At 35.7% G+C, this 18477-nt stretch overlaps 1 protein-coding gene across 1 annotated transcript; it reads left to right on the forward strand.

Annotated features, from left to right (window-relative positions):
* The first annotated feature begins 540 nt into the window (after positions 1-540).
* Positions 541-3375, forward strand: LOC119084467 (polypeptide N-acetylgalactosaminyltransferase 5-like). The gene is made up of 10 exons (XM_037194451.1): positions 541-736; positions 802-982; positions 1039-1168; positions 1336-1624; positions 1679-1721; positions 1784-1937; positions 2248-2609; positions 2694-2836; positions 2903-3130; positions 3197-3375. Exons 1-10 carry the CDS (start codon positions 647-649, stop codon positions 3314-3316), a joined length of 1740 nt encoding a protein of 579 aa, XP_037050346.1. The 5' UTR covers positions 541-646; the 3' UTR covers positions 3317-3375.
* Positions 3376-18477: the final 15102 nt, after the last annotated feature.

Consider the following 18477-nt stretch of genomic DNA (forward strand, 5'->3'; position numbering starts at 1 on the left):
TTCTCTATGGAGAAGCTTAGAAGCTTAAAGGAAAATCTCTAGACCCTTGAAACTTGGCTAATGCTTAGTTACCTCTTACCAAAAAAGTACTCCGTGTGAGAGACAAAATTGAATTTTTTCAAATTTTTCTTTGTTTATTTGACAGCTTGCTCTCTCACGGCTCTCTCACGGCTCTCTCACAGTTCTCTCACGCCTCTTTCACGGAGTACTTTTTGTTGAGTGGAATGGACACTTAACCGACTACTGCATGAAAATCAAAATCACGACGAACGCGAGTGAATATTTTTACTTCCATGCCTTATTTGACGCAAGAAATTTTTATTTTACATTCGGTTCGCGTCGTGGATGCATTCTTAAACTGTGAAGCATTTTTGTAACGCGTGAAAATATTTTTGACGCTTAAAAATACTTCTGATATTTTCACACGTTGCAGTAGCTACTTTTGCTGTAATGCGTGAAAATATTTGAATATTTTGTCATTATACTATTTCCGAACAAAGCCGGTGATTCCAATAAATTTATTTCAAAATTACAGTCAACTTGTTGTACGTACTCAGCATATTTTAATTACAGATGTATCGTTAAAAGGTTAATTCAATGTGTTGAAACCGAAACTCAGTTTCACATATCAATTTGAGCCACATCAATGATAGTTAGACGAGTTAAAATGTTTTTTAGATTAACGAAACTGAAACGTTTTTTTGCCTATGCGGTAATTGTGAAATTTTTCTTGACGGTACGTTGTCAACTGAAACTTTTAACTTACATCAAGTAAAATGTGTCTTTTCCGATTGATTTCAGCTGTACCTCATACATTCGTACATCGATTTTAATTCATTTAGCTTTAGCTCGCCAACTGTCCGCACGGAACCTTTTCCAAACGATGCCTTAACAACACCTAGAAAATACCATTCCAGTGTTTTACATGAATATGTTCCAGCAGTTCACGTGCCGAATGCACCAGATCTTCCGGGAGAGTTGGGTAAATTGATCATGTGTGCATTTATGATGTTTGGATGCGTTACAATTGTCGTTTAGGTAGACCGGTAGAGCTTAATTCCAAGGAAGAGGAGGAAGGGAAGCGAAGATTTAAGGAACATGAATTTAATGTTGTCGTGAGCGAAATGATATCTGTGAATCGGTCGTTGCCCGATGTACGCGTACCAGAGTAAGTAGTCCGTGTTTATTTAGCGATAAAGTATGTTACATTGTAAGGTAAGAAACGTGGAGTGTTCGTGTAAAGACAACTGATCCAAGGCAAACGCCGAGGTCAAACATTGCACGAAAGCTCGACTGGAGAGTACCATATTGATTTAACATTTTTTGGCTGATTAGATGCTTAACGATAACATATCAATCACGCCTACCGACTACGTCCATCGTTATAATATTCCACAACGAAGCTTGGTGCACACTAACTAGATCGATGTGGAGCATAATAAATCGTTCACCAAGGAAACTTTTGAAAGAAATTATTCTAGTGGACGATAAAAGTACGCTCGAGCACTTGGGTGATCAATTGGACGAATATGCAAAAACGCTGCCAGTGCCGGTAAAAGTGGTGAGAATGGAAGAGCGTTTCGGAATCGTCAGGGCTCGTCTGCGTGGAGCCAAAGTAGCTACGGTAAGATTGAATTCTCTCTCAATGCTTTGCGTAACCTAAAATATTTTGTTGCAGGGTGAAGTGATAACGTTTTTCGACTCTCACATTGAATGCGGAGGTCTAAATGCTTTTTTCGAATCGGTTGATCAAGCGAACTTATAATTAAATTTTCTAGCAAAGACGGTTGGTTGGAGCCGCTACTATCTCGGATAACGGAGAATCGTCGAATTGTGGCCATACCGGTGATTGATATTATCAGTGACAAAACTTTCGCCTATAAAGAGGCAAATATTAAGGTGTATGGCGGCACTGATTGGAAACTGTATTATCAATGGTAAACAAATATTTCTTATTCTGGACTGGCAAGGTATTCCAACGTAGTTCTGTCTGTACTTGAGATGCCATGCTGAATGAATGATGTACTGGGATATTCTACAGGGTGTGGTGTGGTTGCATCTTAATCACCTGCGGAAACCACGAATAATAACTTTCAGTTGAAGATTCTCCTGACCTGATCCTTACAAATATAATTGAAATCCTGTCAGAATAGACTAGACATGTTTAAGACACTGAACAACTGGTCTTGACCATTAAAGCCATATAAAACAAAGTCCATTCAGTAAGAAAACTTTTATTGTCACTAGGGTAGACATACCGAAGAGAGAGAAAGATCGAATAGGAAACAGCAGCGTTGCGCCACTCTATTCGCCCACTATGGCTGGCGGTCTCTTTTCAATTGATCGAGAGTTTTTCTACGATATCGGTTCATACGACGACGGCATGATAATATGGGGATCGGAAAACATAGAAATGTCTTTCAGAGTGTGGATGTGCGGTGGAGTGCTGGAACAAGTTCCCTGCTCTCGCGTTGGACATGTCTACAGGAAATTATCTCCTTACCCGTATCCAGAGGGACAGAAAGGATTTGTTCAGGCCTATAACAAAAATCGGCTTGCCACTGTATGGTTGGATGATTGGATCGAATTTTTCGATATATTGAATCCGGGTAATGTTATTGCCGTATAAGATCTATGGATCAGTCAGCTCTTGATCGTATTCGAAAATTTAAACCTTCTCTTACTATCGACAGGTAGGATTGAAACACAATCAGAAATTGATGTCAGCAGCAGAATAGATTTTCGAAAAAAACTGAACTGCAAGAGTTTCCAATGGTATGTGGACAATATCTATCCAGAATTTGATACGAAAAAGGATATTACATTCATGGGACAAGTAACCAACCGAAACTAATGTTGTCACAATGAAAATATTATTTTCCCCATTACACTCCTGCCCTAGATTCAAAACGTGGCAACGAACACATGCCTAGTGGCAAATGGTGACAAGACCGATATGGTCCTTTACACTTGCGCCGTATCAGCTGCAAACCAAATATTTCTCGTAACAAAACGGAAAGAAATTCGTAATTTTGATCAGTGCATCGATGCTGCATCGGCCAACGCGACCGTTCAAACATGGCAATGCCATAATTTGGGTGGAAATCAGCAATGGGAATATAATGATCAAGTAAGCGGATTTTGAATGCGATCGTGTATGGATCACTAATTTAAAATGTTCGTGTTTTTCCGTAAGGATATGACTTTGCGCCATATTACCGGAAACTGTCTACAACGTGACGGTTCGAAAAGCAAGCTCGGACCATGTGACGGAAGTGATCAACAAAAATGGACGTTAATAAGCAGACAATCTTAAGCAAAAGTTTGGTTTTTTTCTGAGGTTTTAAACAATTAAAAAAGAAATTGCACTGCGTACGACATTTTCTTTCGAATATTTTATAAGAATCAGACCGAAAATGCTAACCATATCATGCAATCACTATAAATCTGTGATTTTTCTATGGTCACAGAGGTACTAGATTATTAAAGCGCGCTCGAACTGCTCGTGTTAAAGAAACCACAGTATACCACTGTGTATGATTTAAAAAGTTCTGAGCTTCTTTTGGATTTCAATGGAAAAAAGAATATTTCAGTGGAATACAAAGAAAGCTTATAGCTCTTAAAAACCATTTGAAAGTGGAAACACGAATACATTTATTTACCAACAAAGACTACTTTAACCTACTGATGAAATATTATCACCTGAAAAGTAATAGATTTCCACTTTAATAACAAAGACATTTTTTGTCAAAACAATTCGATAGCTGAATGACGCCACATCAAATATGAGTATTTCTGAAGCGAAATCTATTACTTCAGGTTATAGAATTCTTAAATGAAACACGTCTGGTTAAGTGTAAGTTTCACAATGAATTTTTTTTTTATTTTTATTTTATAAAGCAAGGCAACTTGATCAAAGCGACTAGATCTTAATCAAATTGGAATTCCAACATCCTCCCTCAATTTGATGACCTTAGTTAAAAGATAAAACAAAAAATTTAGAATTGAATTTCAACCTCCTCCTCATCAGATTCGGTCGCAGCAACGTTGGCAGTTTCATTCGCGCATTTCTTGCATTCCAAATTTTGGCCTGACCCGGAATTTTGAAGACATTCATTCTTGTAATGCCCTTTTTGTCCACAGTTGAAGCAAGTAACATTTTTCCTCGAAATAATCGAAAATGCAGATGAAGAAGATTGTCGTTCTTGTCCACTGTTACTGTTAATTTTTATGTTGGCATCACGTAGACGTCCCTTAACAAATTCCAATGTAAGTTTATCCACTGATAAAGTTTCCAATGCAGTTGAAACCGATTCAAATCTATTTGAAAGCGACACTAGCAGTTGACAGACCACATCCTCATCTTCTATTTTCGCTCCTGCAGCTTTTAAATCTCTGACCAACTTATCGAATTCCAACAAATGACTTTCGAGATCGTCGTCTTTTTCCATTTTTAAAGTCAGAAGCTTGCGTCGTAAGAACATTCTGTTTGCAACACCTTTGCGTTCATATACTTCACTTAGTGCTGTCCAAACTTCCTTCGGATTAGTTTTATCTTTTACATATTCGAGGTAATTGTCACCAATGCGTTGAACCAACATTGAATAACACTTTCTCTCCTTTTTTTCAAGCGCTTCCATTATAAGTATTCTTGCCGCTCGTGCTGCTGCCGTCTCGCCATCAGGTTCCATAGCTTCATCGTGTTCTCCACTTGTTTTCGTTAAGAAACCATCGATGCCATATTCTTTTAAAATGACCTCGGTCCGAAATTTCCAATTATTAAAGTTGACGCCTTCAAACATCACCACCTTTCTGATTTCTATTCTGTCTTCTTCCATATTATCCTGTGGCTAACTACCACAAAAACAAAAATTCCAGTGGTTGACTACCGCTGACACAATCCTGTGGTTGACTACCACGAACACAATTTTTCTCTGTGGTTGACTACCACTAAACTCTTTAATCACTGTGGTTGACTACCACGAAACAGAATTGTCCTTTATGAATGCTGGGCCTATAACCTATAGAATTCTTAAATGAAACACGTCTGGTTAAGTGTAAGTTTCACAATGAATTTTTTTTTTTTTTTTTATTTTATAAAGCAAGGCAACTTGATCAAAGCGACTAGATCTTAATCAAATTGGAATTCCAACACAGGTAATATAGTTATAGTTATCAATATTTAACAGTTATTGTAGTTATTAAATCTTGTTGGTAAAATTACTGTTTATTAGTCAGCACAGTTTGTACAAGATTACAAGATTAATACGATTGATTGATTACCTAATCGGTTTTTGGGCCAATTTTCATTTTACGAAAATATTTAGAAAATAACAATAACAACTGGGTGGAAAGAGGATTGGGCAGGCGAAAACAACACCATCTGTTATCATTTCACTGCTAGTACAATTCGCCATCGATATAAGCAAGACTGTAAACTTTGGAGAGGTCACGCAGACCGCCATTTTATTAGATACGCGGGAACACACCACGTCTGAGGATTTTACATATAAAAAAAATTCACCACATCATCACGGCGATGACAATCATCACAAGAGGTGAATTTTTGTATGAAATCCGCCATGTTATCATCAAGTGTGGTGTGTCACCCGCGTATCTGTATCTGCGTGACCTCCACAAAGTCTACAGCCTTGGATATAAGAAGGAACTATTTTTGAACGCTTTGTTTTTGTTTTCGTATAAAGAAAAACTCGATGAAGCTCAGGTTGTGTAACTTATTTATTGCCAAATATTTCGCATAACATCAACGGTTCGTATTTTCAATGGCTGTAAAAATATAACGAATCTTAACATTCTAATAAACACATAGCCTAACTAAGCAAAAGATACCTGTGTCATTAACCAAATTAATCACAGAAAATTGGATATAAGAACTACTGGATATATGAGTGTGTTGAAAATAACGTTTAGGAAAAAGCCAACTTGAAAAAGTGTGAGAGTTTTTGAACTTTGTGTACATAATTTACAACAACGTCTTAAAAAAGCGCTGAATTTAAATTTACTCGAAAAAGGCCTAATTCAAATTTTTCGTTTGTTCCGTCAAATTGGACAGTTTAACAAAAGAAATTTTGTTATTACATCTCTAGGAGATGATCTCCTTCGCATCGTATGCATAGCTATTAGTACATTAAGGTACCGGTGAACATACCGAGAATTAATATACAGAAGAGTATTAGTGCGTGGTATATTCACTGGTACCTTATAATGTTTTATTGTATTGCGGAAACGATCAACTTATCGATATATTAATGTAGGATATATTTACCTAGATAAATAATAATGACGTCATATCAATGGAATAATTGAGAGAAATAATGTTTGGTATAATACTCCGAAAAACAGTGTTTAATGTCCGATATATAGACCGCAATGCAATAAACAGTTATATTGTTCCCATGAAACGTAAACGCCGTGTATCACCACACCGCACAACGTTCCTTCTAATTTTGTGTAGTTGAGTGCGTGATATGTTAGCGGTTAGCGCTATTGGTATTTGACATTTCATCCCTGTAATTTGCTTTTCATGTAAGCGAAAATCAATGAAAATAAATGGATAGGTATGGCCAAACGTTCAAATTTGCTCTAGCCGGAGCACATACGGATTTGCATGGCGGCACCTCAAACGAACTCATTTCTAGTGCAAATTTCCACTAGAAATGAGTTCATTTTTGAGGTGGCGCCATGCAAATCCGTATGTGCTCCGACTTGTATGGACTGGCCATACCTACTTATCTACTTTCATTGGCGAAAATGTCCAAACAAAAACGCAATTATCAGTCATCGTTGTCGACTACAGATGAACAACGTATTTTCCAACAACTTAACAAACCTACGGATTTCGTGATTTTTGATTGTCCTGAGAATAATGTCCTGTGATAATTACTCAATTTTCTGTTTTCTTAGAGAAATCAATACATAGCGCCCCAATACATAGTTCTTTCGATAGGTTTTGGTTTTTGAATGCTAGATGCATCATCTTGACTGACAACATTATGTTATCAATGCATGTACCTATACAATATTTCAAGTCGAAAATGCTCGATCTCGTTTCGTTACAATAAACCTATCCATTATACGGTACTCGTCAACGTGACCCACTTAAGTTAACGTTGAGTTTTTCTTAACCTCTCTTCGAGCAGAGCATTTCGATAATTCAGTATTGAATGGATTCAGTATTTTCAGAATTTTTCAAAATGTCTGACAGCTGCTATCTGTGTCTACCTACTACTAACTCACTGAGTACGCACAACACACTCATAGATCATGTTCAGGGCTGTCTAAAAAGTCAGACAAAAAAGCTGTTATACATGTCGAATTTGTACGAATGAATTAACTTGCAATATCGATAAAATATTGAGGTTAAACAAAACTTAACGAGAAGTTATGTGAGGTTACGTTTAAAGGTGCAGCTATTTGTACCAAAATATATAAACACTGCAAGTAATGCAGGCCTTCAGCGGATCAGAGAAATTACGGATCCAAACGGAATTCACTTTCGTATGTTGTCTCAAGGTTCTGAAAGAACAGGTTAAGATAACCCTGAGTTGATCACGAAGGCGGTGACACACAATTGCGTCAACGGCTGCGAAGTTTATATGTAAAATGGAACTTACCAAAAACAAAAAACAAAACAGAATTTTCGAGAAAAATATTTTCTTCAAGTTGATTTCTCACACTATATGTTTACAAAATTTGGTGTCACCCACCTTCGTGGTTGTCTTAACCTGTTCTTTCAGAACTGGGTGTTGTCTAACTTAGGCTTGTGCAACGTGACGGCTTTAAATCCTTCCAATTCACCACTAAATACAACTTCACGCAAACGAATGTTGTATGTGTGCAACATATCACCGCTAAATCGTTCCAAATTCACCACTAGATGCAACTTGACGCAAACGAATTCAACACGTGTGTAACATGACGGAGCTAAAATTCACCTAAAAGTTTGGATCCGTGTGCAACTGTGGATTTGAATTAAATACCTTCAGTTTATATACTTTGATTTGTACATGATGTATTGGAGGCCAAGTTGCAGGGTCTGTCCCGCCCGAAGTATCCCGGATAATCCGAATCACAGGAGCTGAGACAATAATAATTCTACTTTAGCAATTTCTATAGAAAAAGACATCCAAATAAAACATTCCGTTCACAATAGACCCAACCAATAAAATACTGCGTAGAAATATTTGTAGGTAGGCTATTACGTAATCAGATGGAAAAAATTATCTTTATCCATTTTTCCCTTATATTACCAACTCTTTCAATCTAAATAAATACGAATTTAATTGTCGTAGTTACGTCCGTCTTATTCTTTCCATAAAATGAACTGTTGACGGCTAATGCTATTTTAATAAACGGGTCCTTTTTCATGTTCAAATGGCCTTTAATGAGCTGTGACAGTCGATAAACACAAAGACCTAGAATTATATACACACAGTTAAATGCTCAATCAGATAAGTAGTTAAACACCTACAATAATACCGTTGAATTTACACGCCATTTAGATTGTATTCTGGATTGAATTAATGTCTAAGTATTTATAGTGGGTATATATGCAGCCACATCTAGTAATATATAAGTACATTGTACTGTATATAGCATGTCAAATATACGCATAGCTATGGAAATAGCTGTTAGCATGTTATGGAAGTATTAATCAAAATGCAGTTAAAGCTTAAGGGTTGCTAATTTGATAATTGAAAATGAATAAAATGAATCCGTTTTATTGGTAAATGATTAGCGATCTGACGTCGGTGGTGATACTATTAAAATATTAATTGTTTTTTTTTTCGTTTTATACCTTTCAATTGTAATCAAAGTACCACCACATCTCCTTTTGATTTTTTACTGTTGTTGAACTGCAATTGCAAGCAGATCTTTGCGTTCAACTGACAGTAATGTTTAATAAGGAGAATGTCAAAAAGAGTGTCACCCATCGAACTCAGTTAAATTACCATACAAATTTTGACATACTTCGAAATTAATTTAATTTTCTTTTTTCTCTCTTTTTCGCTCTTTCCACACAAAATGTACTGACCTTGACGTACTACAATTACGTTTTAGCGGAAACGCTTTAGTTTGAATGTGGAGGAACTTTAAAATAACTCCTTTAGTAAAGGGTGGGTTGCATCACTCATTGTCACCATCGATTCGAAATCATATCGAAAATAAAACATTACTGAAATGTTCTCAAATCGTACTTGATGCACGGAACAATGCAATGTTCAAATGTAACGTTCAAAATATTAAACATTCTAAAGTTAGTATTATATAAGTAGTATTTCGTGATCTAGTACTAGAAAACTCCATTAATATTTAATTATCATGTCCGCACGTTAGTAAGCGGGCGTGACGCAAGGTAGGTTCCTAAATTTTGGGATGACAGATGATTCCTCTGGCACTACCTAACTTCCATCGGATTTTTGATGGATTTTGGTTACATTCGACATTAGTGAGGTGTTCCAAAATTGGTTCCTCAATTTTGGGATGACAGATGATTCCTCTGGCACTTCCTAACTTCCATCGGATTTTTTGATAGATTTGAGTTATATTCGAGATTAGTGAAGTGTTTCAAGGTTGGTTCTATAAATTTTGGGATGACAGATGATTCTTCTGGCACTACCTAACTTCCATCGGATTTTTCGATTAATTTGGGTTATTTTCAATATAAGTGAGGTGTACCAAGATTGGTTTCTAGATTTTGGGATTCAGACTGATTTCTCTCGCAATTTTTAATTTCCATAAGGTTTTTTGATGTTGTCGAAATGACATACTTACAAAAGTGGTGATATCAGTCAAAAAACCCTTAAAGGGTAAATGTGACGCAAGTCCTTTATCTTACTTACAAAATAACTGATATCGCTGAGGGTGACGCATTGTGCGTCGTTCGCAAAAGTTTTATCAACAAAAAATTTAGTCAAAAAATTTGTGAAAGAAAATTTTACAACAAGAAATTTGCGTCACAAGTGGTAGATGTTGAGGAACGTATTGTTAGGAAAATGGGTTGAAAAATGAACTGAAAGAATTTAAACGAAAAAAAAATCGAATCATCTGCCACTTGTGACGCAAATTTCTTGTTGTAAAATTTTCACAAATTTTTTGAGTCGATTTGTTAGGTCAGTTTTTTGTTGATAAAACTTTTGCGTACAATGCGTCACCCTCAGCGAAATCAGTTCGTCAAATAAGATATTATGTCCAGATTGGTGAAACAAAATCGCGTGAATATGAAGCAACATCGGGTATTGTTCCTGGAAGCATTTTGGGACCAATTTTGTTCACAATGTTTATCAATGATGTGGTGGAAGTAGTGATACATGCGATGGTGTTGTTGTTTGCAGATGATATGAAAGCATCAATGATGATATATGATATGAATGACAGTCTGAGATTTCAAAGCGACATAGACAGGATTTATCAGTGGACCGTGACAAATCGACTTCTGTTCAATGTTGGAAAGTGTGCCACATTCACGGCTTGCAGAGCATCGAATAATGTGGAAACGAAGTACAAGCTTGGAAATCATGACTTGCAAAAGAAAGAAGAGGTTTGTGATCTGGGACTAAACGTTGATAAAAGATACAATTTAATTCATCATATGGAACTAACAACAATGAAGGCCCGTCAAATGGTTGGTTACATAAAGATGAAGTCGAACGGAAAGTTTAAAGAAAAGACGCTAAGAATACTGTATTGTGCATATGTGAGATCGAGGCTAGAGTTCGCATCTGTAATATGGAGTCCATATCAAGGAGTGTATAAAGATGACATTGAATCAGTGCAAAAACAGTTTATGATTGATTTATTAGACGATAGAAGTCGTGCCGCCTCGTACAGGCTTGCACCATATGTTGACAGGTGTAAGACGTTGAAATTGCAGCCTTTGTACGTGCGAAGACAAATCGCGGACGCCATGTGTGCTTATGATATTTATACGGGACACTCAAATGTTGAAATTTTGAAGTCGAAATTCGTGAGGTCAAGGTCGGTGAGACAATTGAGGCATAGTAGGTTGTTAGAGGAAAAGTTTTTCAGTGTAGACTATTTGATGAATCAGCCCATATCTCGTTTAATAGCTTTTGTAAATCAGTATGCGGAGATGGTTGTAAATTCGAGGTCGAGGTGTGAATTTAGAATTAAGCTTGAAAATGTAATGTTAAATCTAGTGATAGATTGATGTAAATGAATATTCAGCCAATTTGTTGGCGGTGAAATAAAGAAAGAAAGAAAGAAAGAAAGTCCTTTATCTTACTTACAAAATAACTGATATCGCTGAGGGTGACGCATTGTGCGTCGTTCGCAAAAGTTTTATCAACAAAAAATTTAGTCAAAAAATTTGTGAAAGAAAATTTTACAACAAGAAATTTGCGTCACAAGTGGTAGATGTTGAGGAACGTATTGTTAGGAGAATGGGTTGAAAAATGAACTGAAAGAATTTAAACGAAAAAAAAAATCGAATCATCTGCCACTTGTGACGCAAATTTCTTGTTGTAAAATTTTCACAAATTTTTTGAGTCGATTTGTTAGGTCAGTTTTTTGTTGATAAAACTTTTGCGTACAATGCGTCACCCTCAGCGAAATCAGTTATTTTGTAAGTAAGATAAAGGACTTGCGTCATATAATTCGTCTTAAAATTACTAATGTCAGCGCTCTATTTTTTTTTTGTGATCTAACCTCACTAACAAGGAGTCACTGCTATGACATATTATGTATATTAAACCGAGTGAAGTTATATCAACAGAAAGTACAGTACAAAGTACTGAGAAACATTGTCATGCCTCTACTGTACAACGAAGGTTTCCTATAGCCCCATCAAAAGTTTGGGCAAAATATTCTCCTGCAAGCACAAAATACCCAAAATGTCACCTGTCTATTAGCATAAAAATTACATATGAAAGAATGCAACTTTGTGTTTGAATAAACGAAGATGAACGTTTTGATAAATAGTTCTCATAGCGTCATGGTAAAAACCAGCGCAATCGACAATGATATGTGCACCCATATGCACCGAATGTGTAAGAAATAAAACGTTCAATCAAATCACCTAGCAGGGTAATATAGATTGTACCACGTCAAATAGAGTAGTATTTTTATACCAATAATACCATTAGCAGCATTAATGGTTATTTTGCAATGACATTTAGAAAAAGAGGTATGGAAATATTCACATGCTTCGATTAAAGTATTATTTTATTTTTTGCTATTCACGGCGTAAGTGCGGTAGAAATTCAAAATGGAAAGTGCGGAGGTCTTTCTAACGTAGCGTCATTTTCATACAAGGAAGCGTTGAAACGTATTTTTTGGTTCACTTTTAAAATTTTAGGCACACTTACAGCGTGAATTACCCTGGTAGGTGCTAAGGCAATCCGTGTAACAGTTGAAATGTGACACAATGATATTCATTTCACAATATTTTTCACGTCTTATAGCAATTTATTTTCATGTGTGATCAAACACGGAAAAAAAACTTCAATAAATTCATTGACTTTTCCGCAAACATTTTGTAATTCGACGTAAATTTTGTTTCGCTTTTATTTCCTTTGTTGCCGATTTTTTTTATTTTTTTTTTCTAAGAAACAACGCCGTTCAGTTTTAATGATGACGAAAAAAATAATATTGAATAGACCATTAAAAATGAAATACAATTCATCAGATAGGTACAGTCGGAAAAAATATTTATTTCCAATGTATTTTGCACGGAATAAATTGATGTTCCCTATTTCAGATGTCATAACCACAGAGAAAAAACGAACTAGAAAAGAATGTCAAATCAAATAGGAAAAAAGTCATTACAAAATACCTCATTAGTGTAGAGGAAGTTTCCGAACGATTGCATAAAGAGCTGCAAAATAATTTACCTCGTATTATAGGTATATTGTATAGACAGTATATTATGACACACCGTTCATAACATTGGTAGAACGTGACGTCATGTTCGATTTGCATTGCAATAAAAAGTTGTTAAAACAGAAAAAATTATTTGATGAAGTGCCATTTGCGATGCAAATGGCAGGTTGTTTAGCTTTCATCTTTTAAATTTCAATTTGTTGGTGAAAGTTTTGCAGTTTTCTTACTCTACCTACAGATAGCAGCGTTATTTAGACCTACTTCTTTGACAGTATAACAAAAGAAAAATTCGAATTACAGTGAGTAAACCTTTAAAATGTTTGATTTCAGTATATTTAGCTAATCCTTCTGTCACATCTTTTGACAGCTTTTTACGTGTTAGTACGTTTTCTCTCCCAGTAGCAAAACCCAATTGCAGCAAAAAAAGAAACTATATCGAATGCCGCAAATGCATTTGAAAACGAACATTCGGTGAAATACTTTTTTATCACACCAAATGTTTATCATTTTATACAAATATGTTCATCTTTATAATAACATCGGTGAAAAAAAAACCTAATTTTGTCATGCAAAAATATAGATAAAAATTGACAAAATTGCCGACCACAAAAATATGTCGTCGATTCTCATGCATTTTTTATGCATAGCAAAAGAAGACAAAAAAAAATCTGCCCTTCTGCCTGTTCTTGGAGTGTGTTGGCGTCACCCTTTTAGATTGTTTTAACTGATATTTTGAAACTACTTGTTCTTAATTTTTACGTCCGATAAGTGCTGTAAAAGTCACCTCGGATCCCAATGTCCAGGAATCATCATTGGAGCATAGGCGAAATTAACCCCAATATGACCAAAAACCTGAAGAAGTACAGAACTGCTAGAGAAATCACTTCAAATCCCAATGTCTAGGAGCCATCATTGAAGCAACTCACCCATGTCGAACGTGACGTGCAAAACTGCTGTTATGGAAACAAAACCAAAGTCCTGAAATGGTAATACCATTTTTTTCAAATAAAAAGATAAAGGTAATCTAGTGCCCAAGATTAGCCAACATTCTAAAACTCAAGAAAATCTGCAGAAACGTTTAGGAGTCCACTCTTCCATATAATCTAACTATCGAAAGTTATTGAAATACATGAAATTCACTCAAAAATTCAGCAATTTTTTAAACAAATGTGTCTCGTTGAACATGTACGGGTGCTTATAGGTTCTGCGCCACGTTACTTAGTCACAAAATTTTTTTTCACATTTTTCTAGTAAAATTCATCTATTTCAAAATGTATGAAAATCCATTTCTTCATACAAATTTCCAAGGTTTGAAATTTAATATCTCGGGAAAATCTTAACCTTATGTGGAGTGTGATAGTTCGTTGAACTCGTATGGAAGCCCAGATTACGAATAAAATACTTTGAGGGTAGTAGGAGCAAAGGGGGAAAGTCAAAATGTTCGTGTTTATATGTTCCTCAGTCCTGCGGATTTTTTTTTCACTTTTTTTTTTGTGAACGGACTTGCATCACTGCGATTCCAGAGATATGATAAAAGTTGGACGCATGACTTAAATTTGGCTTCCGCTAAATATTTCACAGCTTTTTTTTTCAATATAATAAAATTTCACTTTGCCTTCACGTTGTTGCCCCCGCCCCCAAAATTTGCATGTGTACGCTTATGTATGTATGAATAAAGAAATTACCCTGCCACCTATTGATGTGTTACATTAGCTTTAATGAATTGGGAAATTTAATATAGATATCAAACGCTATGTTTTTTTCTAAAGCAAAGCAAAGTTAAATATATAAACATGAATCACAGAGTAATGATAAGTTGGTATACCTGTGACGTTCCAACTTTTATCATATCTCTGGAATCGCATTACTAAATTTCTTTTCGGATGACGGAATGAATTGAATGTTGAAATCCTACACAATTCTAATCGCAATCATGGCCCTACGTTAGTGAAGGGCCGTGATGCAAGTCCGTTCACAATAAAAAAATTGAAAAAAAAAATCCGCAGGAGTGACGAATATATATACACAACTTTTTTGACTTTTACCCCTCCGCTCCTGCTACCACCCACTTATTTTATTCATAATCTGGGTGTCCATACGAGCTCAACAAGCTATCACACTCCACATAAGGTTAAGATTTGGCCGAGATATTAAATTTCAAACCTTGGAAATTTGTATGAAGAAATGGATTTTCATACATTTTGAAATAGATGAATTTTAATTTTACCAACCTTTGTCCTTCTGTAGAATTCATTTTAATTTAAACAAACAATTAATACCATTTATAACATCATTAGAAATAATATAAAAATTTCATCCAACTTTGCTGTACTGTCAAACGTCCCCATTACTCTTGCCGCGTTGGTTCTTTGTATGGCAATACTCATTCGCTGTTTCAAGTATTGCTTCGATCTTTTTTCCCCTGTAACTACGTGAATCAGGTTTCCTAATTTATCGATGAATTTAACAGCTTCTTCACACCATGGTCCCAATGTCTCGCAGGCGAAAGGCAAAAAGATGTAGTTGTCCGATATCAACTTTTTATAATCATTTCTTTTTTCCGTCGCTGCTCTATTTGCCAAACTGCCTGTCTTTAACGAAGATGAATGAAGATATGAAAGAGCAAGTGTATCACGGATAGTTGCATCCCATACGAGCATTTTGCCATGACTCCATGGTATTAAAGTGACTCCGTCTGCTCTCTTTGCGTTGTCTCGAAACAGTGGTGGCTCTAATTTGGATGGAAAATAAGCAGATTGAAGACCTCGGTGTAATCCATTTTTCTCCACTTGGCGTCCACATTTGCATTGATGAGGAATACATATGTCTAAGCCCAAACGTAATCCAACCGAGATTCGGAAAGTGTTATCATCAAGTAAAGTTCCGATATGTCGTGATGGTAAGACAGTGAGCCATCCATTAGATTCTTTTGCAAGAGATGCATTGTAGCGTGCCTTTTGTTCTTCGGTTGAAAGTTGCAGAGAATTGACTGTTTTGTTGATGATAATGAGATCCCAAGCTTTCTGATTTTCTTTGTTTTCTGGGAGATTACTCTCATTCATACATGACCACTTAGATAAGCTTTCCTTCTGTTACTTTGTTACAACGAAACTTTTGAATTAATCTGTGGATTCGGCTGAAATATTCAAGGTAATGTCAAGGACATAATTCTAAGAAACTAATTTGAAGGGATTTTTTAAAAGCTTATAATTTCGGAGCTATGAACGTTTTAAGCTATTGAGCTATGGGACCTATAACTCAGAAAATATGGCAGATAAAAAGTTCGTTTAAAATACAAAGTTATAGAGTTTCACATACTAGTCGATACGTGTGTCGGGTTTTCACCAAAAATCATCTATTTGGGAGCTATGAGCGTTCTAAGTGCGAGCTGTCAGCCATAACTCGGAATATATGGCAGATAGAAAGTTTGTTTAAAAGACAAAGTTATAGAGTTTCACATACTAGTCGACACGTGGTTCATGGCTTTCCTAAAAACTCGTCTATTTGGAAGCTATGAACTCGGAAAATTTGGCAGATAGAAAGTTTATTGCGGTATACCAATACTCTCTCTAGCAAAAAAAACTCTCAGCACTCTGTATTCTACAAACACTGTTCTACATTTTGACTGACTACGCTGTAATGTACATGTAAATTCCAAAGGATACTTGATTATTTCACCACCTTAATAAAAGTAGTTTGGTTGGATATCGGTGGGGGTGACGCTTACAGCTTCAAGTCGCAAAGAGAAAAGCAATATTTCACCCACAAAAATTCTAGATTTTTTTTTTTAATTGCTTCACAAGGTGGCAGATGATTCGGCTTTTTTCCATATTTTTCCTTATTTGAACCATTTTCTTAAGGCCAGTTCATACTCGCATACAATTTTGCGATATATGCGACCATGAACTGGCCTTAAACAAATTTTTTTTACATTTTTTTTTCTACAATTTTTTTGGTGAAATTTTTGCTTTTTTTTGCGACTTGAAGCTGAAAGCGTCCCCCCACTGATATCAGTACTTTTGTAAGTGGATAAAAGGGATTGCGTCACACCTCCACTGTAAGTGGTTTTGGGCGACATAAAATACTGTTGTGCATAGGGCAGTGTGTAAACGAGTGTACAAAAGTAAAATTTCATTGAAGAAGTCCATATTGAATGATCTTATCGTGCAAACGGAATCACGGTATGTAGACGATATGATGCTGTGAAAAATTAAATTACTTTAGCAAACGTTGCATCGGATAAGCAGGGTCTCAGAATATATGCACAGCGGGTTTATACGTATATTGATACTCCGCAATTTCTGCACATCATACTTATTGCTTCATGCAAAGAATGAATGATGCGAATCTATCCATCATGCATGCATGTCGCAAAACAAATACACAAAATGCTTGTTATATACCCTTAAAACGTACGGAAGGAAAGCTATATTTGCCCGAACAACAAAATACACAACTAGCGACAACGATATCTACTATGCCTATAAAGGTATAGCAGCAATATAGTGGATACGGTAACGGTACACATAATATATAGTTTTGTAACAAATGACTTGTTCAGAAATGTAAGCAAATGATTTGCTATTTATCACCTAGTCTTTACTGTAAGCTTACGTACAATAAATTCAATTTCGTGTTGAAAATAAATCAAACGAAAATGTGACTCCATTGGAGCTTTCGATTCTATAGGTTTTTGCTGTATATCATCCATCGTATACTTATACTTTCGAATGCCCCTACCTGCCGTAAGTTTTTAGCATTGAAATAAAGATATTTTATATTGAGCAATGCCGATAAAATGTGTAAATCTTTCAGTAAGACATTATAATGTTTGGTGAAGTTCGTATTCTTGACATTCGTATTATATTCCATGTTTTCAACTAAAATACTGCATAATTTTCGCTGAGTTGAAATTCGCTTTGTCTCTTGCATAAAAGCTTCGATTTAATTCTTTCTTTTTTTATTGCGACAATTTCCCATTAATTTTTACTCAATTCTACATTAACTAACACAATGTTCGGTCGGTAAAAGTTGCCAGCGCAAATGCGAACGAAAATATTTGTTGAAAAAGTTAGCGAAACGAATGGAATTAACATTGCACGGTGAGCTTGAACATAGTCATACTACTTGTGTCATGACGATATCAAACATGTCATGCATGTGTCTCGATCTTCACCAAGTGTGTTTATCTACTATAATTTCGATATTTGTTTATATACGCACTAACAGGTAGGAAATACACATGCATGGGTAACTATTTTATCAAATCCGACTTTTCTCAATGTTTTGCCGAACTTTCCATTTTCTTTTTATGTGATTATAAATCACGGGACTGCCCTCTACACCGAGGACGAAGCAAGAGGGGAATATACACCTTGTGTGTCTTGGGCTATTTTAAACATAGTTTTATTGTAATAAATAAGAGTGTGTTGATGAAAACGTCACAACCGATTCATTTGTCTCCCGACCGATTCATTATCTCACGACAATACCCTCTCATCGTACACAATAAAGAACATTTTATGTGCAGGATACAAGTAGTATGACTTGTGTTCAAGCTCACCGTGATTGCATTTAGGTGCATTGATTCGGTACAGAAAGGAAAATAATCGAAAC

Source organism: Bradysia coprophila, unplaced genomic scaffold (assembly GCF_014529535.1).
Source record: "Bradysia coprophila strain Holo2 unplaced genomic scaffold, BU_Bcop_v1 contig_732, whole genome shotgun sequence".
In the NCBI taxonomy this organism is placed as follows: Eukaryota; Metazoa; Arthropoda; class Insecta; order Diptera; family Sciaridae; genus Bradysia; species Bradysia coprophila.